Raw genomic sequence first — 23,401 nt, forward strand, 5'->3', positions numbered from 1 at the left:
TAGAAGTAATACTGTGCACTGACCAATAAGCTCTCATGCTGCTGCAGAACTTCTTGTGCCCCAACCCAGTTCTTGGTAGACAAAAGTTCCTGGGCACACCGAAAAGCAAATGTCACCGACAGGTCCTTCTCTCCAGCTATCAAAGCAAGTTCAGCGGCTGCTTTAAGAGATGTAGGGTCTCCCTTCTTAGCCAGCACTTTGGCAGCATCATAAGGAGAGCCAGTGCCCAGGTAACTAAAAAGAAAAATTAAACACAGTGACACTGATATTGCAGGAAGCTTCCAGTTTACCACCAAACCCCCCCCCCTGCTTGTTTCATATGCTTTGTTTCAGGACCCAGTGGAATCAGTTCCCTTTTACTTACTCCTTCTCTCATCTTGTACTACCAGTTTGTACAAGGTATATTTAGAAGATGGTGGTTAATCAAAGGTAAGATCACCATGTAACAGCTCAGAGCTCTCAATTTGAACATCAAAATAAGAGTAAGAAGCTCTCCTCCCCACTCCCCTTTTGTTGCCCACTATCCAGCACATAAAGAATGGAAAATTCAATCAAGCCACTCAGCCACATTTCCTTCTCTGTGTACCACTTCCAGGATTCTACAGTACTTTGCATAGCTCATAAAACAAAATGTCTACAGTTGTTTCACACTGGATTCCCAGGAAGGAGGCTCCTCCCAAATTATTTTACGAATCTAATAACCAAGAGTCCAAACAGTTCTCACTGAAGCAAAAACAGTGTGCTGGCAATGGTACCATTTGGCAGCCAGGGAATAATGGCCATCCTTTTCCAGTACTGCTGCCCAGTTGGTATAGAGATCTTTCAGAACTGGATCTTCAGGACGCAGCCTAGCCTTGGCAATTGTAGTGGCTTCCCTGAGACAAACAGTAAGATGAGGAAAAATTCAGATAAGCAGTATTTATTTTATGGCATAACAGACTACTTAAGCCCATCCTTACTGAAGAAAATGGAGGTTTTTTACATTAAAAGGAAGTTAATGGATTCAGAACAGAAGTTACTTATGTTGAGAGGTCCACTGAGTCAGAAACTGTGAGCACCACTCAAACTGCAATGACTTGAAGGCTCACTTCATTGTGAACTGCACTGGGAATAGCATTTACAGGGAATCTGTGCTTAGGCATCAGTTTCTATGATGGGAATCTGGCTGTAGCCCGGTTTCCAGAGTGCAGCACAAAAATCATACTTATTTAAATCAAATATATTTATTCTTCCTTGTCCTTTACCATATATATATTGGGTGTGTGCGTGTGCGAATGAGTGTGTAAGTGAATGAGTGAGAGAGAGATTTTGACAATTCCTTGATTATTTGTAGTTAGCTTTCATGGTGTTCTTGTTAACTATAGTTCTTGTTCCGTGATACTCTCAGTTACAGAGACTAGGCAAAAAGAAAAACACTGCCTCATGCAAATTTTATGGAGAGGTGATACATAACTATTTTAAATGTACCCTAAAATAATCTGTATCAGTATCACGTCACCTATTCATCAACCATATTTGATATTTTAAGTCTACAGTACTACCACTGCTTCATGTTTGGAGTGCCCCCACCTCCCTTCAAGGCAATTTTCTTTTAAATCTGTCTACATTAAAATCCGTTCAAAAACAATAGTAGAGTAGTGACCTGAAAAAACCGTGTGATTTCAGCAGCTCCACAGCCTCATACACTTTATGGAGAGAGAGGAGATGAGATGCAGCCTTGACATACTGTTCCTGAAAACACAGCTGCTTTGCAAAGGCTTCTACAGTCCACACCCAGGCTTGATAGCCAGCTAAAGAGAAGGTAAACTCATCAGTTATCATGCTAATGATGAGGCTAGTAAAAATTCCACAACAAATTGGGAATAAATGAAGGCACACAGGAAAGGGCTCCCTGCATACCCTTCAAGTCATTACTTAGAAGCACAATGGACAATACAGTAACAGATCTACTTGCATGCCAAGCTTACCCATTGGCGAGAAAGCCACCAGCTGGTCCGTCAGTTCTCCCCTTTCTGCTGCTGACTGGAGAGCACTTTTCAGATCTCCTTTCCAGACCATAAGCTGTTGAAATAAATCTGGATGTCCGTTCTCTAAATGGCTTTTTCCTGTTGGGAGACAAAGCATGTTTCTTGGCAAAGATCCGCTGCTTAAAGCTCAAGTTAGAGCAGAGCATCTATACAAGTACTTATTTATTTATTTAATTCATGCCCTACCTTTCTCCACAACAGGGACCCAATGCAGCTTACAGCACTCTCCTCCATTTTATCCTCACAAAAACCCATACAAGGTAGGTTAGGCTGAAAATGTATGATTGGCCCAAGGTCACTGAGCAAGTTTACATGACAGAGTGGGGATTTAAACCTAGATCTCCCAGATCCTAGTCCAACACTAACCATGCCCATCACGGTCAGGGACCTATTGCCAGGCCTAAGGTAATGCCCCATTACCCTTTTGTGGTATGCATGTGTGTCATTCAGGACACGGAGGGGAGCAGGTTCCAGCTTCTACTACTGCACTAGCACCTGGGAACCCACCAGCCCACCACCTAATCCCATCTCAGATTAGGTGGGAGGGGGTAGGTGGAAAGAGCTTCAGTTACGTTTCTGACAGGAATGTTTACAGGCACAGCAGGTGCCGGGTTCTGAAGATTTTGCCAATCTTATCAGCATTCTGCTGGCATTCCCATCTAGCTGACTTTCCTGCTTCCCTCTGAAGCGTATATCCAGAACAGTCGAGCTAAACCTCTCTGTCACTTCTCCCATACTATTTAAGAAAGAACTAACAAGTGTGCTGGGCTGAATAGCCGTGATTTCAGAGGAGAGAGCTCAGCAATGCGACACTGCTTTTTCTCTATAGCTACTCCCATGCTAGAAAAGTTTATTTATTAGCTGCCTTTCCTCCAAAGGTGCTCAAGGAGCTTTCAATAAAAATATCAAAAACAGTAGTTAAAAATACATTAAGAAGCAGTCCTTCAGCTACAACCTGAAGCTAAACAGTGAGGGGGCCAGGCACATCTCTCTGCGGAAATTATTCCACAGTTGTGGAACTGCCACCAAAAAGGCCCATACTGTGTACCCACAAACCAAGGTTCTTTGGTTGATGGGACAATCAGGATAGCCTCTGCCTATGATCTCAACTCCCAGGCAGGAACATATGGGAAAAGACAATCCTCCAGATACCGTGGTCCCAAGCCATGTAGGGCTTTAAAGGTTAGAACCAGCAACTTGAATTGGACTCAGGAGTGGACTGGTAGCCAGTGTAATTGCTGTAATATTGGGGTTATATGTTCTCAACAGCTGGCTTAACCAGCAGTTTAGCCACAGCATTCTGCACTAGCTGCAGCTTCCAAACCATCTTGAAGGGCAGCCTCAAGTAGAATGCCCTGCAATAGTACATTTGAGATGTAACTAAGCCAAGGATCACTGTGGCTAGATCTGTCTGAACCAGGAATGGATACAGCGGATGCACCAGCCGATGCTGGGCAAACACATTCCAAGTCACCACAGCTACCTGGTATCTAGCAGTACTTTTAAGTAGGGGTGTGCGCTTCGGGTATCCGATTCGGGTGAAATACTCAAGTTGGGCCCAATTCGGAAAGCTTTGTTATTTCCAAATCAGGGCCAGCATGCCAGCCCTGATTTGGAAATACCGAAACAAAGTTTCCCGAAGCATTCATAATGCTTCGGGAAGCTTCGGGGGGCCCGGGGATTAAGTTTAAAGGGCCCTGTTGCAAGCGGCAGGGCCCTTTAAACTTTTCCATTCCCACCCTTTCCTCCCCAGCCCCACTTGGCACCGGCTGGAGGAGGAGGCCCTCCCGTCTCCCCGCTGGCCTCTGGCAGTGGCGGCCCTCTCTGCCGGCCAGCCGCGCCAGCACAGTGCCGGCGGCAGGGAAGGCCCTCTCTGCTGGCCAGCTGCACCAGCCACAGGAAAGACTGCCAGCCAGCTGCAGCGGCAGGGAAGACCTTCCCTGGCCAGTGCAGCATTGATGACTGGATCCTGACCAGGTAAGTGGGATGGGGGGATGGGGTTAAAGGGTGAGAGTTTAAGGGTAGGGGTGGCCTCTCCCCTCCCACATCACTTCAGTATGCTCCAAATCTTTACAGAGCATACCGAAGCGACTTAGAAACCCGAATCCAAAGCAGCATGCTGCTTCGGATTTCAGGTTTTTTCCCAAAGCTTTTTCGGGTGCAAACCCCTACTTTTAAGCTGTGAACCTGACTTTTGGGGGGAGTCTAACCCCATTCAAGACAGATGTAGCCACTGGAGCAGTTCCAGTCCAGGTTTTACTCATGTCTGTGTAAACTGGCTGAAGGACTGCTCGGGAAGGCCTGAGCTAGACCTTGTGTCCGTTTCTTTGCTTCTGCTTAATAAAGTTACTCTGTGCTGACTAAAAGAGACCCTCTGCACCTTCCTAAATGACTGCTGAATCTTACAGCAATGAGACTGAGAACCCCGGGGAGACCCAGCACCATTCCCTGGTAAGAAAAAGGGAATGTGGGCATATAAGAAACAAATCTGTCGGTGCAGGTTTATCATCTCTGTTAAAACACAAGCAGCTGAGGAGTCCCAATCATTACACTGATAGTTCCAGGCTGCTATTTCATTGTGTTAGCTCTATGAAACCTTGCCTCCAGGGACCTCACCTTGGAACTGAGGACAGCCTGGGAGGAACAGGGATTCCTTGTGTCAGGCAGGCACATTTCCAAAGGCTCTGGGAAAAAGCCTGTCAGTCTTTGATCCCAGGCCTCTGAGTTAAGTTACACCTCCAGGGGTCTCCTGTCAAGAGTCGACACAGTCAAGGGAGTGGAGGGGCCATTACTCAGGCTGGCATCCAGCCAAAGCCTTTAGAAAAAAGCCTCTCAGTGTCTGAACAGAGAGCTCTGTTAAGCTACACCTCTAGGTGTCTCTCCTCAGAGCTGAAACAGCCAAGAAGGGGAGTGGGCTTTATTTTAGCAGGCATGCAGGTAAAGCCTTTGGGAAAGAATTTTGGAACCTGCCGCTGGCACTGTGTCATATTTCCAGGTTTCTCCCCTCAAAACTGAGGGGCAGCTGCCTTTCATCAGGCTGGCATGCCACTGTAGCCTTGAAGGAAAAGCCATTGTGAGGAGGTTCCGAGGGGCCACACCTCTGGACTTAGCCCTTGGTAATCAAAGGTACCAGGGAGGGACAGATATTTTTACACAGGCTGGCGCAAAGCCACAGCCTTGGAGAAGGAGCCGTTGTGAGGAGGCTCTGATGGGCCACACCTCTGGACTTAGCCCTTGGTAATAAAGGGTGCCAGGGAGGCAATTACGCTAGCACAAAACCACAGTCTTGGAGGAAGAGCTGTTGTGAGGTGGCTCTGACAGACCACTTTTCCCAGCATTTTGAAGAGGCTTCTCAAGCCATAACGATGAAGGGAAAGACAGAAATTTTCTTCTTTAAATGTAGTTTTATTCTTCAGTAGAATGACTATTGATAGTTTAAAACTTTAAAAAAATAATTCTCCTCAGCTTCAAGGATGAAGTAAGGGAAAAGCAGAAACAGCAATGGAGGTCTGTTCTCTGTAGCGACAAAAAGAGAACAGAGGGAATAGCGCCCCTTCTCCTGGTCATGTGATGATTTTGACAGGAAAGCACCAAAGGGAGGAGGGGCACTCCTAGACTTCTAGAAAGTTCTGAAAATCTTTTCCGTGGCTGGTCTGTGCGTGTGCAGTCCCAATGTGGGACTGCACAGACACCATGAAGATAAAGGCACTTTGTACATGTGCGGAAGCAGTTTCATTACCCGCACCATATATTCCAGACTTCAGCCCCCGGGGGGGCGGGGAAAGGAGAGAAGAAGCTTGATGGTGGTAAAAGAAAAACAATAAAAATGGACTTTTGTGAAAAATCTGGAGGGGGCTTTTATGGCAGGGAATGGGCTATGTTCTATAAGAACAGGAAATTATTGTTGTCAAGAGACTGTGGGCTGTGCTGAAAAGAAGAGAAGCATTTATGCTCAGATTTGTATAGGAGCCATGCTATTGGCCACAGAAGCCTTCTGCAACCTTGTGTGCGTCAAATGGTTGTAAATTAAGAACGCTGCAAATTTCACAGCAACTATGTTCATGAGCTGAACATTCTGTGTTTGGTTTTCATTAACACAGGTGAGCCAATCCCTGGACTTGCCCAGCTCATGCTGAACAACTCAAGCAGCTTCCAAACTGATGCAGTTTCCCAAATTTCTCACTGAGCCCACACCTTATAGGAAGTCAGAGAGAAGCCTGGAAGGGGAGATCAGAAGTCGATTCTCAGCTGACATTAGCTAAGATACTGCTTCTATTCCCCCCACTCCACAATTCACTTTCTGTGCACACAAGACTGGGATACAGGGAGAAGCTTGGGGTAAGAACAGCACCAATCAGTGCTTATGATGCCAAACTTCACTAGGTCCCAGCCTTTGTGTGTGCGTGCGTGCGTGGAGAAGGGTGTAATCAAAAGCCCACTATCAGGTTATCCTCCAGTTAAGTTGGGAGTGGGCTTATGATCCCTCTAACTTTTCCTATCACCTGTTCCTGCCAATCAAACTGGTCAAGAACAGAGAAACTGCTTATTAATAAATAAGTTGGTTGTATTAGTTCAGAGAAAGGCATTTTTTGCACATGCTCACAGATAGTATATAACATCAAATACACATACACACACAAATAAAAAACGTAGCAGTTGTGATAAACTAAAAATCGAACTGTGAATGATGCTTGAGAACCCTCCTGCCAGTGTGCCATCTAAGTTCAACATGGCTGAGCTTCCCCTAGACCTTGCACAGTCCAGCACAGCCGAATTGCAGAGGGCAGTCCAAGTTCTAAAACAAGACACTGCCGAGACTCAAGCCTTCCTGCAGTCCTACTTTCTGCCATGGCAGCTTGCCAGGCTTTCTCTAACTGTTCTACTAATTACATTTTGTTCTCATTTGCCAATGTGGCACCCACTTTAGCATTACTTCCACTGCTCTAATCTCCTTAAAGTACAGGTAGGATAACAATGTAATATACCAGAAGCTCTCAAAACAGCAAGCTAGTTGCTGAGTTCCACAGAATGCCTCCTCAGGCTAGATACTAAATAAAAGAAATTAATGAGCATCAAAATTGGTGAAATGTGCCATAATGTGGAGGTGATGTTCTCTTTTCCTGACTCAGGACTAGAGATGGGCATGAACCAGAAAAAAAACAAACCATGCGGTTCGTGGTTCGTCACGTTTCACAAACCACGAACTTTCATAAACCTACCCCAGTTCGCGAACCGGTTCGTTTGGTTTGTGAAAATGTCACTTCTGGGCCAGCAAATCACCACTTCTGGGTCAGCAGGAGGTCTGCAGAAAGCCCATTCCTTGTTGCCTAGGAAACTGATTGATCGGCGCCAAGCTGTCTGCAGTGACGAACTGAAAACTGAACCAAACGTACCGCCCTAAAGTTCATGGCGGTTTGTCAGAAATGGGCTCTGACGAACCGCCGGTTCGCGAACCACGAACCAGCCTCATTCATGCTGAACTTTGGTTCGTATTTCGGTTTGTGCCCATCTCTACTCAGGATTTACTTCCACTGTTCCTGCTTCAAAGGCTAAGAAACAGAGGCCCCATTAATGCAGCCCGGCTCAGTAACACTCCATTTTTTCAACCTCCCCCCCCCCAACATAGGTAGCTTGATGTACTTTTAAAATTAATACAGCTCCCATTATGGAGCTGGTCCTGATGGCAGCACAGAAGCTTCAGCAGTCGCAGATTATAACCAATCTGGCTTAATTGGAATAGATTACCAAGAAAGATACAGCTGGGCTCAAATCCATGAGAAGCTATCAGGAGGCATTTTGCACAACTTATGCCGTGCCTATAGCCAGGCATATTTTTAGATAATCCCCATCATTTTTTTGGTTTGTTCCAGTGATAAAACCTGGTTTAATAGCAAAGGACTAACCTTCAGCCTCCATCATTCTGTACAATGTAGGTCTATCAGTGAATAGCCCCAAATGGACATGATCCACTGGTAAATCCTCCTCCTGATCTGCTGGCGAGATAATAAAAAACAGGTTTCCATTTATCACGCATATTTATGAAGATCTTTTCAACTGTCATAGGCAGCATTTTACAATTCCTATTCATAAAACACTATTAGTGCACAAAACTGAGAGACGCTTCTCTGACAGTTTTCTCTTTTAAAAATATAATTACTTTTACCTCGCCCCTACAGCAAGGTTTTCACACACACATTAATCAATTTAAATTCTTTCCATTTGCAAGTTGTTACCCAGTTTGATCTCTAGAATTAGTTAATTCCCTTTTGTTCTGATTAATACACATTAAAGAATAAGCCTAGGGAGACAGAGAGAACTACCTCTTTAGTACTTTCTCAAATTAAAATTTCTATAGTGATTTCACAAGTGATGCTAAAAATGCCTGTCTAACATATTCATTAAGTTATGAACAGAGTACATGTGGAGTGAGAGACAGCCATTATTAAAGTGAGAGTGCCTTAAAGGCTAAGCATTCAATTTATACAAGTTGGCAGATACAAGCATTCCTATAACCAGTTAAACGAAATATTAGGAGACATTTCCTAAGCAGCCAGATCAGATCACTTTACTGTGCATAGCAGCATTTCCTTACAATATAAAATCATTACATAACAATGTCCCAGCTCTGTATCAGATTTCTTCAATCTATACCCTACTGTATTGTTTCCTGGATGTCCCAGCTGTTGATCGTATTGAATTGCACTATGTAATCACCTTGAGTCTCAGCGAGAAAGGTGGACTATGTATAACATAATTGAATAAACAATAAACAGCTTTTAATGACCTCATGCAGCATCCTGGCACATAAGTCCCAAGAACTTACTTCCATGTAACAGTCTGCAACACCAGTATAATATATTCTATGGCACAAGCATGCTGTTTATATTCTTAATCTGAAGTAAACAGAATGAGGCTACAAGTTCATTCATTTATCTACCTAAAACATCTCAACTTCAGAATAAACATACTCTGAAGGAGATTTGTTCTAACCAAAATGGAAGGGGGAGCCACTGGTACATCTCCTGCTTGTACCTTTGGAGTGTAAGCAAGTTGCTAGTCTCATACAGTCTTGATGCAGTTCCTCTTTGGACCTTTGGTCCATAGATATGCTGAGAGGCAGGATGGAGCGTGGCTTTTTCCTCTTCATGGACGAGTCTGACCCTGAAGGGAGATAAAACATAGTCTCATAAGCTTCAAGAAATCCTTAGTCTCATATATGTTGGTGACAGGGATTAGCGGCAAGACACATTTGCATGTCTGGGGAGGGGAGAAGAAGTTACCTCAGCTTTAAGTTATTGCCCATTGCATACATTTGAAATTAGCCATCAACATTCAAGAATCAACCACAGAGCTATAATGCAGAACTGACTGAATTAGTGGGCGAGCATGTAAACAAACATCAAAAAGGGAAAATGACAGTGTGCATGGAGATTACTAGGAAAGGAAGCAGAGGATAAAAATATCCCAGTTGCCCTAATCACAATTTCAGTAGCAGGGTTTAGTTCTGGGCGCTTTGTATCAAAATAATTAAAATATCCATGCGGCAAAGTGGCCCATTTTAGCTGAACACAGTAAGATATATTGAGAACTAGAAGTTACGCTGTGTCCCTTCTCTAAATCACAAAGAACGATCCAGTTCAAGTTAAGCACATTTAAGTCCCACACACTTCAATGGAAGAAGCATCCATGAAAATAAATGGGACCTAAAAGTACTTAACTTTGGCTAGGCTATACCTTTCAACTCTGTCAAGTCATGCTTGAATTCCTGCCTCAGGTTTCCATTTCAAGGTTTGCATTTCTAAGGCCCCTTCTCTCAGGTGTGCTGAAGTAGAATTAATATGAGGACAGGCCTTTTAAAAGGGAGGAAGTCAAAACATCCTCATACAGTCTCTTATTTTGTGATACTGTTAAAACATAATTGGGTATCTTGCATTTTGTTAAATGTGTACTGTAATGATTTCAAGAAATGGGTGCATGTGTCTTTAAATGTTTGGTGAGATAGGTGAAGAGTGGGGGGTGAAAGAGAGAAATGAGTGAGTGATATGATTGGTTGATGACAGAGAGTGGGCGGAGTGAAGGCAGTTTTCAGTTATTGAGGGAGAGAAAAAGATTCAGTTAGGGCAAGAGAGGCGAGCTGTGTGCAGCCTGAATGTGTTCATGTATTTGTGAGGGAAAGGCAACCTGAGTGGAAGCCTGAACTGAATGTGTCTGGGAGACTACATATTCATTCTATGTGAAGCAGGCAAACTGTGTGTGCGCCTGAGAGAGAAAGAATTGAGAGTGAAAAGAAACCAGGCTGGCTGTGTGCTGTCTGAGGAGTTGTCTGTGAGGGAAATATAGAGCCTAGAGAAAGAGGCTAACTGTGTGTGAAGCCTTACAAGAGATCTGTGTGAATGAGTTTGGATGAAGCAACTAGAAGAACCAAGAATGACTTTTATGTAACCAATACGCTTCTTAAAAAATAAACTTTTATTTTGTTTTGTTATATCCCAGAGTTATCTCCCATTCCTATCCTCAGGGCCACATAGAACCACGAAGGAGCCTGACGCTCAAACACGTTACAAAAGGGAAAATTTAAATAAAACATTTTGGAATTATATATTCCTGGTGGCAGCTAACTACCCAGAGGGTGTGAAGGGAAAAATTAAAGCAAAATCCACCCTAAAGAAAGTACAGATCATAACATGTACCAACCTGGTTTGATATGATCCTTCCTCACAGGAGGGGTTCTAAAGCTCACATAAGGTTTTGGAACGTTTGGTGTGTAAGCAAGTGATGGACATGTAGAGGGATCCTTGTGGACTAAAGCACCATGAAAAAAAATAAGAAAAAAGGTTGTGCGATGAATAGCATAATGGTCACCTCTCCGTATGCTATAAACAAACAGCAGCTGCACAGAACCCCAAAGTACAATGCTGAGCAAAAATAGCAAGGATGTTTAAAAGTTAGTAAGAAGCAGACAGTAATTTCATTGCCTCACTCTCTCATTTCACAACCTTTGGGTCTCAAGGCAGGCTAAAAGCAGGCGACATATAAGGGAGCTGCAGAGGCCACCCTTACTGACACAACTGAAAGGGGTCTGGCAGGCTTCCAAGGCAGGGAAGAAGGCATGGAGACCTATTTGCACCGCTTCTCCATTCTCTCCACCAGACACAGCTTAGAGCCGCCTCACAAAACACATACATTTAATTAAGAGTGGAGGGACTCTGCTTTGACTGTTAAGTGTTAACATTCCAAAAAACCGATGGCACAAAGAACCAGCCAGCTGTTTCTCATAACCACTTAACTTTTGAACAACAAAACACTGCTTTCCAGACAGAGGTGAAATCATTATATCCACTGGTACACCTGCAAACCACAAGGAGACTTTCTGCTTCCTTAAATGAAGAGCTGCATTTTGGAATCTGCATTAAATACCTTCCACAGAAGGTTTCTCAGCTGCCTCCTCTTGTTCCTTTTCTTTCTCTTGGTCTGACAGCCCGTTCTCCTCTAATATAGTATCCGTGACATCCTCACCACCATTCGCCGAAATGCTCATGTCCTGTGTTGAAGACTCCTTCCCTGGAGGCTTTTTCTTTTTCTTGGTTTTTGGTTTGAGTGCAGAGCTTCTCTTTTTCTCCAGCTCAATATTCTTCTTACCTGATAAACCACAACAGAAATCACCAGATATTCTGAAAAGAGCTACTTACATTTCAAAGGGCACTCAAATTACATAACAAACCTTCTGAAGGCCATCAAAAGGAGACACACCAAAGCAATACTAGAGATTACACACTATATACCCAGTAATGATGGGCAATGCTCACCAACTTGGTCTTGGCTTTCGTAGAACTTCTGCTCTTAACACTTCTGCTACTTTTTTTTGTCCTCTTGAGCACCCCTGTGTTTGAGAAACCAGTCTCTCTCCAGCCTTCTCAGGCTCTAGCATTCCCTTTCAACACACTTGCATCTCAGTATACTGACCTTGGGGGGGATGGCTGTATTCTTGCTTCACAGGCACCCATTTATGAACGCTGAAGTCATCAGCTCCAGTATAAATGCAGTCTGTGTCCACAGGCGACCACTGCACACATAGCAAGCGGCCCCGATGTCCCCTGTAATTGTGCAAAGGCTCTTCCTTTAGAACATCCCACACCTATAAACAAAATCCTTCATTTAAAAAAAAGAGAATCAAGAGATCACTATGAACTTTACCAAAGCAGGCTGTTCATTAATGTTGTTGACCTCATCAACAAAATCAAACCTGGCATCCAGAGAAGCTTTGAAATGGTGGTCTTGAGTACCCATCACAATCAATTGTATTTTCCTGGGTTTTTCATTCATATTGTATTTTCCAATGTATTTTTTCCACCCTATTATCAAGAGGATAATCTGCCCAAAGAAAACCTTTCCTCTTTTCACTAGGTCACCTCAGCAGAGTGGCATTCGAACTACCAGGGCATAGTAAGCAGGAGGTCAGTAAACTGTTGAAAAACTTTAGCTATCCTATAAGCTATCTAGACTCTTGCCCACCCCCACTGCATCCCACTTTAAATATGGCCCTGACAGAAATGAAGGTTCACTCTATACATATGAAAGAAAAATATGAAATAAGACAAATGTGAAGTTCTGCTGTATCCATTTTGTAAAAGTCTCTCTCTGGCAGATGCTGCCATGTAACTTCAATTTCTCAAACATGCCTCCCACTAAAAAGGGACTCATATATTCCACAGCAAGTTTCCTAACCAAGTATGAAATGTAACATGAAAAACCATCACTTTTCCTTCAGAAAAAGAGGCATTCCTCTATCCCTTAGCTACTAGAGTTGTGGCAACAACGTAAAATGAATTCTTGGCTACTTCACACCCATACCTCAGCAGTGCCATCATAGCATACAGAGACAAGTCTTCCATCATGATGTGGGCTCCAGGCCAAGCTAGTGATCTTAGCTGTATGCCCCGCCAGAGTACGGAAAGGCTCCGTTATTGTCACAGGCCCCTCTGGAGAGTTCTCTAAAGACAAAATATATGGAGATGGAAAACACCAGAGAAAATGTCACTAAATGCTTTTCAAAGAATGAAGAGGAAGGAAGGTGATTCCATTTTTATTTGACCAGAGACCCCAAATCCCTCTGGCATTTGCACTATGCACATGTACAAGCTGTGCAAACAGAAAGCTTTCCTCACAACAGCTAATGTGATTTCCCCTCATTTGCAACCTCTGTCTTGCTAAAAGTACTTGTCAGAGAGAACTTAGACTACTCTTTTAACACAATCAGTTTTCTCAAGATTGCAACTGAAATCCATTTCATTCTCAGATTTATAAAATATGAGTTAAATCCAGTTGACATTATACCAAAAAAATGCTATAGCCCAATGGGGTTGTGGACAAAACGTTCTGGCTGTATGGCTTTTTATACGGTTTAAGAGCATTCTGTCTCTTCCATCATTTTGGAGACAGTTCTATAATCTCTGAAATGCCAAGTGGGAGAGTGGTTAGATTCCAAAGCATTCTTTGTAGTATCCTGCATTTCTTTGAAACTAATTTCTCTTTAAAGTTTGGTGCTTGTGAAAGGTAGCAGAGGAGTTAAAGAACAGAAATGACCTGTTTTGTTCTGCACTGTTGCTTTCGATCTGTGTTAATAGCAATGGAAATCTGTGGAAAAAAAGATTTTAGAAAGCTAATAGTAACCTCTCACTACCTGTATCTTATCCATCTGTATCTGCCAAGAGCCCCAGTTACAACTTTGTATACAAAAAGAAAAACCCAGATCATGGTTTCTGTTTAGTCTGATAATCACACATTAATACAATCTCTGTAAAAACTTTGGACTCCTGGTTGCATTTTCAAGTTCTCAGTCACACTGCCTTCCCTATGTTCAAAATCATGTGCCAGTTCTGTTACCAAATATCAATTCATTTCCCAGTTTTCCTTTTCTCCCCCCCACCCCAAAAGCACATATTTCCATTGCTATTAACACTGATAGAAAGCAACAGTGAAGAACAAAACAGTTCATTTCTGTTCTTTAACTCCTCTGCTACCTTTCACAAGCACCAAACTTTAAAGAGAAATTAGTTTCAAAGAAATGCAGGATACTACAAAGAATGTTTTGGAATCTAACCACTCTCCCACTTGGCATTTCAGAGATTATAGAACTGTCTCCAAAATGATGGAAGAGACAGAATGCTCTTAAACCGTACAAAAAAACCATACAGCCAGAAGGTGAAGAAGCAGCACTGTAGTCTGTACTGACATGATCTAATGAGAGAAAGCATTAATCACCTATGACATTCTTGATGTTATGCACATAAATAATAGCATTGTTTGAGCCAGAGGCTATCATGTAACTCAGATCTGGCTGCGCCGCATGATCGTGATGCCAACGAATAGCATTGATGAGTTTATGGTGTTGCTGGATGGTACACAGCAATTTCAGTTCGGGAGGTTGAAATATTTCAATTGATCTGAAAGGTTTAAAAAAGAAAAAGTGAAGGGTGGCCAGTTCACAAACTACATCACACAAGCAAAGAGTAGGTTCTCACCTATTCTTCCAGAACCACACAGGCAACATCAACACTGCCACCTGCTTTTCTGAATATTTTAATACAATCCAAGTTACAAACATATATGAAGCTGCTTTATACTGAATTAGATTATTTGTTTATCAAGGTCAACACTATCTATTCTGACAGAAAGCATCTCTCCAGGGACGCAGGCAGAGGTCTTTCACATACTTTATGTGAAATGCAGATGCCGTGGATTTAAATTATGATGTTCAGTGCACAAATAAGGTGCTGAACCACTAAGCCATGCCCCCCTCCCATCTCACACATGGTCCAACAGGCTTAAAATCGTTATCCCAAATGGCAATTGTATAAGAAAGTGGCAAGTGAAAGAACTGTCCTTCCATCCATCACATTTTCTGGGTATATCACTTAATTTATGGTTACTGCTAAGTTCTAACTAGACATGTTTACAAATTTTGAAAAACACATAGCCAAGGCCACTTTCAGAAAGTTTCTAAACTTCAAATGTCAAAACTTTAGTCCCATGTACTATGAGACATTATGACCCACAATTTCACTGACTGTTTTGCTAGCTTTAAACCTGCTATTATTTAACTGGGAGACTGAAAGGACAACGAACTAGAAAAGTATGGTCCTACATAGTCCTAAAGAAGTCAGTATATTAGCTGCTGTATTGACATAATAGTGTTTATCCTTCCAAAATGCTAACAGAAATGAAAATCACAATTAACACAAGTAGTTTTCACCATGGTTGTTGTGGGTTTTCCGGGCTGTATTGCCGTGGTCTTGGCATTGTAGTTCCCGACGTTTCGCCAGCAGCTGTGGCTGGCATCTTCAGAGGTGTAGCACCAAAAGACAGAGATCTCTCAGTGTCACAGTGTGGAAAAGGTGTTGGCAGGTCATTTGTATCTACTCAGGAGGGGTGGGGTTGAGCTGAGTCATCCTGTAAGAGTTTCCCAGGGTGTGGAATGCTAATGGCGGGAGGCTTCACTGTATCCTGAGGAGGTTCTTTTGCATATGGATTGGTGCTTGATGTGCTAATCTTCTCCGCAGGGCTATTGTCCGGTGTAGAGTGTTTTGTTAGCCTGGTGTTTTTCAGAACTGGAAACCATGCTCTGTTCATTCTTAAGGTTTCTTCTTTCCTGTTGAAGTTTTGCTTATGCTTGTGAATTTCAATGGCTTCCCTGTGCAGTCTGACAAAGTAGTTGGAAGTGTTGTCCAGTATTTTGGTGTCCTGGAATAAGATACTGTGCCCTGTTTGAGTTAGGCTATGTTCAGCCACTGCTGATTTTTCAGGTTGTCCAAGTCTGCAGTGTCTTTCATGTTCTTTTATTCTTGTCTGGATGCTACGCTTTGTGGTCCCGATGTAAACTTGTCCACAGCTGCAGGGTATACGGTATACTCCTGCAGAGGTGAGGGGGTCTCTACTGTCTTTTGCTGATCGTAGCATCTGTTGTATTTTTCGGGTGGGTCTGAACACTGCTTGAAGGTTATGCTTTTTCATAAGCTTTCCCATCTGATCAGTAATTCCTTTGATATATGGCAAAAACACTTTTCCTGTAGGAGACTGTTTTTCCTTGGTTGTTTGATTCATCCTGGGTTTGATTGCTCTTCGGATTTCATTTCTGGAGTAGCCATTTGCCTGAAGTGCGTGGTTTAGATGATTAATTTCCTCATTGAGAAAGTGCGGCTCACATATCCGTCTTGCATGATCCACTAATGTTTTCATTATGCCTCTTTTCTGTCGGGGGTGGTGATTGGCGTTATTGTGTAAGTACCGATCAGTGTGAGTTGGTTTCCTGTAGACCTTGTGACCTAACTGAAAGTTTGCTTTGCGGATGACCAAGGTATCCAGGAATGGGAGTTTTCCCTCGATTTCTTTCTCCATTGTGAATTGTATGTTCAGGTGGATGTTGTTGAGATGATTCAAAAACCCCATCAATTCTTCCTCCCCATGGCTCCAAATGATAAATGTATCATCCACAAACCGGAACCATACACTAGGTTTGTGGGGTGCTGATTCAAGAGCTGTTTTTTCAAAATGTTCCATGTAGAAGTTTGCTATAACTGGGCTGAGAGGGCTCCCCATGGCCACCCCATCCATCTGTTCATAGAATTCGTTATCCCATTGGAAGTAACTGGTTGTCAGACAATGATGGAATAAGGCTGTTACATCCTCTGGGAAAATCTGATTAATAAGTGCAATAGTGTCTTTTACTGGAACCTTGGTAAACAGGGATACAACATCAAAACTGACAAGTATGTCTTGTGGATTGAGTTTCAGAGAACTGATTTTGTTGATGAAATCTGCTGAATCTTTGATGTAAGATGAGGTTTTCCCGATGTGGTCCTGCAGGAGATCGGCCAGATGTCTAGCCAGATGTCTAGCTGTCCATCATTGTTAATTTAATAAAACACTCTACACCCGACAATAGCCCTGCGGAGAAGATTAGCACATCAAGCACCAATCCATATGCAAAAGAACCTCCTCAGGATACAGTGAAGCCTCCCGCCATTAGCATTCCACACCCTGGGAAACTCTTACAGGATGACTCAGCTCAACCCCACCCCTCCTGAGTAGATATAAATGACCTGCCAACACCTTTTCCACACTGTGACACTGAGAGATCTCTGTCTTTTGGTGCTACACCTCTGAAGATGCCAGCCACAGCTGCTGGCGAAACGTCAGGAACTACAATGCCAAGACCACGGCAATACAGCCCGGAAAACCCACAACAACCATCGTTCTCCGGCCGTGAAAGCCTTCGACAATACAGTTTTCACCATGTTTACCCTAATCCTCTGTGCTGGCCAAAAACACAAAATTAACATTTAATTTAAAATTTAAACACATACCCATCTTCATTACCAATAGCCAAGACACTGCCATCTGGTTTCCAGCTGATTTCTGTGTGAGCTGGTAATTTGTGCTAGAAGAAAGTAAAGAAAACTATAGAACCTTAACCGTTGTGAAACTGATTTCCCCAAATGTGACAGAAGTGCACAGGAAAGAGGGATGAGCAGCAAATATTGTAACGACTCAGTGAATTCCTTCAACTGTTGCTGATTCTTGTATCATTTTCATGAGTAAGTACTTTAGGTTTGACAGTATTTCAGCCACTGCCATGCACTGGCAATGACAGATAAATGGGAAAAAAACATTATTCCATAAACAAACAACTACACTTTCCTGGAAGTAGTCATGACTATTGTCTCAAATGTAATATGCATCATTCCGTAGTCACAAGTAGGTGGCCTACAAAGAATAGAGAGGGTGGAGGCAGGAAAACTCTTTACAGGACATCCCTCCGCAGTGCAACAGCACAACACTGCTAAGCTCAGAGGGTAAATGATTAGTTTCCTGCTCATCTTAACCATGAACCTCAATCAGGCCCCACAATACCTGAGGCAACACTGTGTAGACAGGGGATATTTTTACTTAACTCTCCCCATATTGTATGGAAGAAGGATGGGGGGGGGGCTGAAGCTGGAGTATGTACAGCTCACAGTACATGTTCCTAAGTCATGATCTGATCTCTCCCCACCAGTCCACAATTCTAACATGCTGTGTGGAACAGACAAAAGGAAGTATGTCTTTACACAAGTGATTAAAATGTCAAATTATTACTATTATTTATGTCATTTATAGTCTGCCTTTCTCACTGAGACTCATGGCAGATTACATAGTGTGAGAGTAGTACAATCAACATCAAGGGCATCAAGGGCAATGACAGATATAGTAATGACCACAGGCACAGACAACTTTAAAAAGACATTAGATAAATTCTTGAAGGATAGATTCTATCAGTGTCTACTAGCCATGGTGACTAAAAGGAACCTGCACATTCAGAGGCAGTAAACCTCTGAATACCAGTGCCAGGAAGCTACATCAGAGGAAGTCTTGGCCTCTATACCTTGTTTGTTGGCCTTCCAGAGCTACTGGCTGGCCACTATGTGAGACAGGATGGTGGACTAGGTGGACCAATAGGTTGACCCAGCTGGGCTCTTCTTATGTTCCCTTTGTTGTCTCCAGGGGTACAATTCATCAGGACCGGAGGAAGAACATGTGTTCAGTGATTCTTATTACATTCACCATCAGGACTGTTAGCTTCAACAAGACCACAGCTCTTAATCTTATTACCATCATGGACTTGCATAGGGAGAGGGCAGTGGCAAATGAGCCTCTCAGATATAAATACCTTCTCCCTTAATCCTCCTGTCCAAGAAAGGGGTTTAAAGAAAACACCTCCCCTATCCCAGTCTGTTATTTAACCTACTCTCACAGCCCTCAACATCCCATAGCTCCTAGAAGGTAATAAAGTATGCTCAGTCCTCAGACTATTGGGGGAAGAGGTTTTTCTTCATAAATTTACTAGCAGTATTTTTTTTCTTATCTGGGGAGTCCCCCATGTACACAGAAACCCCTTATCTGGTCAGTGGGTGGTCTGTTCTGTTGCCTGAGAGACACAGGACCACCAAGATCACTAACAAAAAGAGTGAAGTAAGTGCTCTCACCATTTAATGGTTTGGACAAGCCAAGGCAGGGGGGTCTCATCTCAGCATGGGAGCAAAAAACTAAATTTCAGTTCTGTAACTTCTCATTCCCTCCTTAATTCTCCAGAATAGTGTTGGAGACAGTTGCCTACCCAAGGAGGAACACCCTACATCTTTTAATTTAAACCTGAAGCGTTTAGAAAATGAAAAGCTTCAGGGCAGTCAAGATTTGGCAGATCCAAATGCCAGAACCAAGTCATTTGCTCATTTAAGCCTTCCTGTGCAAATACGTTGCAGACCTAAGAGAACAATGGACAGAGGACTTGCCACAAAAGAAACATTTCCTCCTGATACAAAGAATTCAGCAAAGGACAGATGTGTACAAAACTCAATTAGCTGCATGCTGTTAAACATCTGCAAGAAGTTCATATTAAGAGGGGGTCAAGTGTTTTAAATTTGCAACAGGTTTACAAGCATGAACTGAACTAGAGGCTCAGAGTGAAAGAACTGTCTAGTTAGTTCAAATCAACATGTGATTTGGCACCTCCTCTAACCCTCTCTATTTTTCTGGCTCTCATTTCCCTCTTAGACTTGCCAAAGGCTGAAATGACAGCATAAGATACAGAATTCCCTTGGCAGACCTGAAGTCTATACCTAGCAATCCTACACCTTTTTGGCTTCCTCCCTTACCTGCCCTCTTTCATTCTGTCAACAGTGCACAGCCCCTCCTCTCCCTAGAATGAGAGTACTATTTTGTCTCAGTTCTTCAACCCTTGCTACTCTGTGTCAGCTTTCTAACTTTGTCATCCGTTGTCTTTGGCACTCTCTGCATTTCACACCCACCTTCTGCAGCCATCCTGTCTCTTGACCAACTTCCTGAGTAGTCCTTTTCCTACAGTTCCTGTGAACTTTAAGTACTGTGAAGTTTCTTCAAAGGCCCCTGTTTTTTAACTCCCCACCTGCTCTCCCCTTCAAACTTATTCCTCCATTTACTCTTTCTTAAGACTCTTCTTCCTCAGTCCATTGCATACTCTCTAAGCACTTCCTTGAGCTTTTTTTGTCTCTGGGCTCCCTGTCCCTGAACTATACAACCTCCAGAAGCCTCTTCCCAGACGTTGGACTGCCCCTGTATAAGGCTTTAAATTCTAGCTACTTGCCTTTTCTTCACAGAAGAAGGATTGCTAACTCTATAAATTCCTTGAACAACTTCAGATCCCATGCTACCACACTAATTCAACACATCAATTTCATTAGCTCATCCATCACAAGTACACAACAATACGGATGGAGCATGACAGAAGCTTTCTGCTCCAAGAATTCCTGCTCACTTTGATTGAATTAGTTTCTCTGATAACTTTGTTGATGTCATGGGCTTCCCCATTAAGTTTCCAAGGATTGTGTTGGAAGACAGTTCCCTCTCCTGCACAGCTATACAAGGTTACTGAAGGTCTGTCACCATCTTCTCCTATAAGAAAGAGAAAAAAAGTGTTAAGTGCAAGAAAGTGAATGAAGCAAGTACTGTGGCAATTATTTCTGAGAGTCTACACCTTGAATAAAAAATTAGTTCAAGAAAGTGCACACCAGCATGGCAGAAAACATTAAGCTCTCTTTTCACCAATATGGTTCCATCACCCTCTAGAGGCTTAAGGCAATTTTGCACTACACAGCCCAAGTCACTAATCTCTAGGTACAGGTAAACGCTGGAGGTAGGATCAGTCAAAGTGGCAGCTTCCTATCACCTGCGATCATGGTAAAGAGCATTTTAAAATTTGTACTTGCAAACTTTTTTTTTTTTTAACAGACACAGGTTTTCATGCAATTCCCAGCTTGTAAGTCAGATTGATTGTATAGTGCCATCAACGTACAAAGTGATTTACTGGGTAACCAAGGCAACAGAAAATTGCTTCCTGAAAGCTTAAAATCTGAACTTGAACAGGGATGTGGAAAAAACAGCAACAGGAGGGATGCAGTGATAATACGAGTTATATGCAAACAAATGCAATTACATAAACTCAGGCTTCCCTTTAGCTGGGGACAAGGACTGAAAGGGACCATCTGATTACTGACAATTAGCATGGTGCTAAACTACAGATTTCTTACATTCCATCTTGGACCCTCTTGCCAAGCTCTCCTTAACTAAACTATTACAATTAATACAAAAAAGTTATGAATGAACTGTTTTATCCTCACATTGGAACTTGCTGATCTACATGTACTCTAACGCGGGAAAGCTGAGCATTTCATATCCACTTCAACAGAGTACAAAAATTTCAAGGAAGCCTCTTCTTCCTTCTACAACTTGCCTCCATGTTGTGGTCTCACATCTCTAGGACTTGTAGCTGCCAAATCTAGGGGTTTCCTCCCACTTTTTAAAAGAATGTATCAATTTATCAATATACTTCATGTATAGTCCTCCTTTCTCATGGAGACTCGATCCAGATAATACAATTTAAAACAAAGTGATAAGAACATAAAATATACAAACCGCAGTGAATATGGCTGAGTTACACAATTAGAGAGCAATGCACTAAAACAGTTCAGGAGCAAACAAGCATAACTATCACCCCATGTCTCAGGTGCGGAGGGATCCCAAGCTCAGTCTTTCTGCTAAACATCCTTGTAGACTGAATCACTACAGTTCTACAACACATGCAAAGTACTGATGCCAACAAAAAATATTCCAGCAGTAACAACTTGACTCACCAAAAGATAATGGGGAAACAGGAGGTCCCCAGGCTAACGCATACACAGTTTTCTTGTGGTAAGAGCTGGAGATCTGAGGGGGCCTAATGAGGAGATAATAAACACCACCTTTAAACAGCTTGCATTGAACATGCATTATCAGGTTTATAATACACATAAATGATAAAGAAAATTGCATAGACACTAGAATAGCAGCTCATTTCATGACCTATCTGCATTTCTCATCTCCTAGGACTGTCATTCTATTTGCATGTGAAGTTTCCTATGCCTGTGGTGCCTAAATACAGGGAATATTCATGGACTGATAGCTTATATTTTCCCTGAAAGATGTGCATGGACAGACGAAATAAAATTTAATTTAAAAAACTTAAAGTTAGCCCTCAGAACACAAGAAAATGTTTAGACTACAGGAGGAAAAAAGATTTAATACAACTATATCATACTACGGTGCTAAAAATCCTGGTAGGCAGCTGCCAAAGAGTGAGGACCTACACGCTGGTCCATCAGTTCAAATCCAGGACATTCAAGGCTGAATAAACAAAGGGACTTGGCAGTATACTGCAGAGATATGTTACTGGATAACAATGAAGAAACTGAGACAAGTTGGTTGGATGGGGTTACAAGTAAACTCAAATCCAGAGGATTGGAAGGAGAGGATTTTATAGGTTTGAGATACTTAGATATATAAAGGATATTTTTATTTATAATCTGCCTTTTGTGATTTCTGTCCAGTTGCAGCCCACTGAATTCAGAAAAAAAAGCTTTCACTACCACCTCCATATGATTTTGTCAAGATAATAAAATAAACACTGAGATGAGGCAGCTAGCAGTGACCAATCAGAGTCATCAGTAGTAACAAAGTGATGACAGGTAGCTATCATGTGATACCAGCCAGGTGATGTACTTCTCTGTAAATGTCAAGGACACCTGGGCTGGCACAGTGAGTCAGCACTGTGTGGGGATAGGCTACTGAGTAATATATAAAGATGCAGAGTCTTTTACTATAAAGAGCTCCAGCTCTGCGGGTTGCTGGCGAAGCACTTTGTCAGCCAACGTAACATATCTGTAATGTATCCACCTGTAAATTGATTAATACACCATTTGTACTGAAGCTTGGTGTGTTGTGTCTTCTCTTGAACCTGCCACTGACGCCCGTGTAGCATAATCATACCGTGACAGATTTTGGGTCTTCTTCGTTACCTCTTAATTGAGGTAACAGATTGACATTGGATATGCGTAGAACAATACTATGTCCCATAAAATTTTCTTGTGGCATAACTCAATGACTGGGATTTGCTGACACTTATGGTCTGACAGACTACCATATTTGAAGTCAGGAGAACTTCTTCCAAATCAAACCGGCTAGCTTTTTAACTTTCCCTGCTTCTGAGAGACAGAACTATTTGTTCAATAGGTATGTTTTTATGGGCATCCAGTTTTGGGGTACACTTTGGCCTGTTTTGCATAGGATGATGAGGGAATAGTGGTCCCTTTCAACTATATATTAGTTTTTAAACAACACAGTGGAGAAAAGGATGTTAGGTTACTATGCAACATGAGACTAGCTAAAAGAACTGGAGTGTACCTGTGACAAAATAACTTAGGGTTAAATCTCTCATTAATGCTAACATTCAGAAGGAGCTGGCAGTAGCCTCTTTGTAGCAGCTTCCC

At 42.5% G+C, this 23,401-nt stretch overlaps 1 protein-coding gene across 3 annotated transcripts in view; it reads right to left on the reverse strand.

Annotated features, from left to right (window-relative positions):
- The window catches only part of GEMIN5 (gem nuclear organelle associated protein 5), a 67,414-nt gene that overhangs the window by 22,656 nt on the left and 21,357 nt on the right, over window positions 1-23,401 (reverse strand). For 2 of the 3 annotated variants that reach the window (XM_054978232.1, XM_054978229.1), the window contains exons 10-23: window positions 21,731-21,813; window positions 20,356-20,492; window positions 17,390-17,463; window positions 14,289-14,470; window positions 12,879-13,018; window positions 11,991-12,162; window positions 11,445-11,666; window positions 10,722-10,829; window positions 9,060-9,188; window positions 7,931-8,020; window positions 1,968-2,105; window positions 1,643-1,790; window positions 756-875; window positions 24-234 (exon numbers count right to left, since the gene is read on the reverse strand). In XM_054978232.1, coding sequence (XP_054834207.1) covers window positions 24-234; window positions 756-875; window positions 1,643-1,790; window positions 1,968-2,105; window positions 7,931-8,020; window positions 9,060-9,188; window positions 10,722-10,829; window positions 11,445-11,666; window positions 11,991-12,162; window positions 12,879-13,018; window positions 14,289-14,470; window positions 17,390-17,463; window positions 20,356-20,492; window positions 21,731-21,813 — 1,954 coding nt within the window. The remainder of the gene's footprint in view (window positions 1-23; window positions 235-755; window positions 876-1,642; window positions 1,791-1,967; window positions 2,106-7,930; window positions 8,021-9,059; window positions 9,189-10,721; window positions 10,830-11,444; window positions 11,667-11,990; window positions 12,163-12,878; window positions 13,019-14,288; window positions 14,471-17,389; window positions 17,464-20,355; window positions 20,493-21,730; window positions 21,814-23,401) is intronic. The other variant, XM_054978230.1, reaches the window with a different exon arrangement.

This window comes from Eublepharis macularius, chromosome 4 (genome assembly GCF_028583425.1).
Source record: "Eublepharis macularius isolate TG4126 chromosome 4, MPM_Emac_v1.0, whole genome shotgun sequence".
In the NCBI taxonomy this organism is placed as follows: Eukaryota; Metazoa; Chordata; class Lepidosauria; order Squamata; family Eublepharidae; genus Eublepharis; species Eublepharis macularius.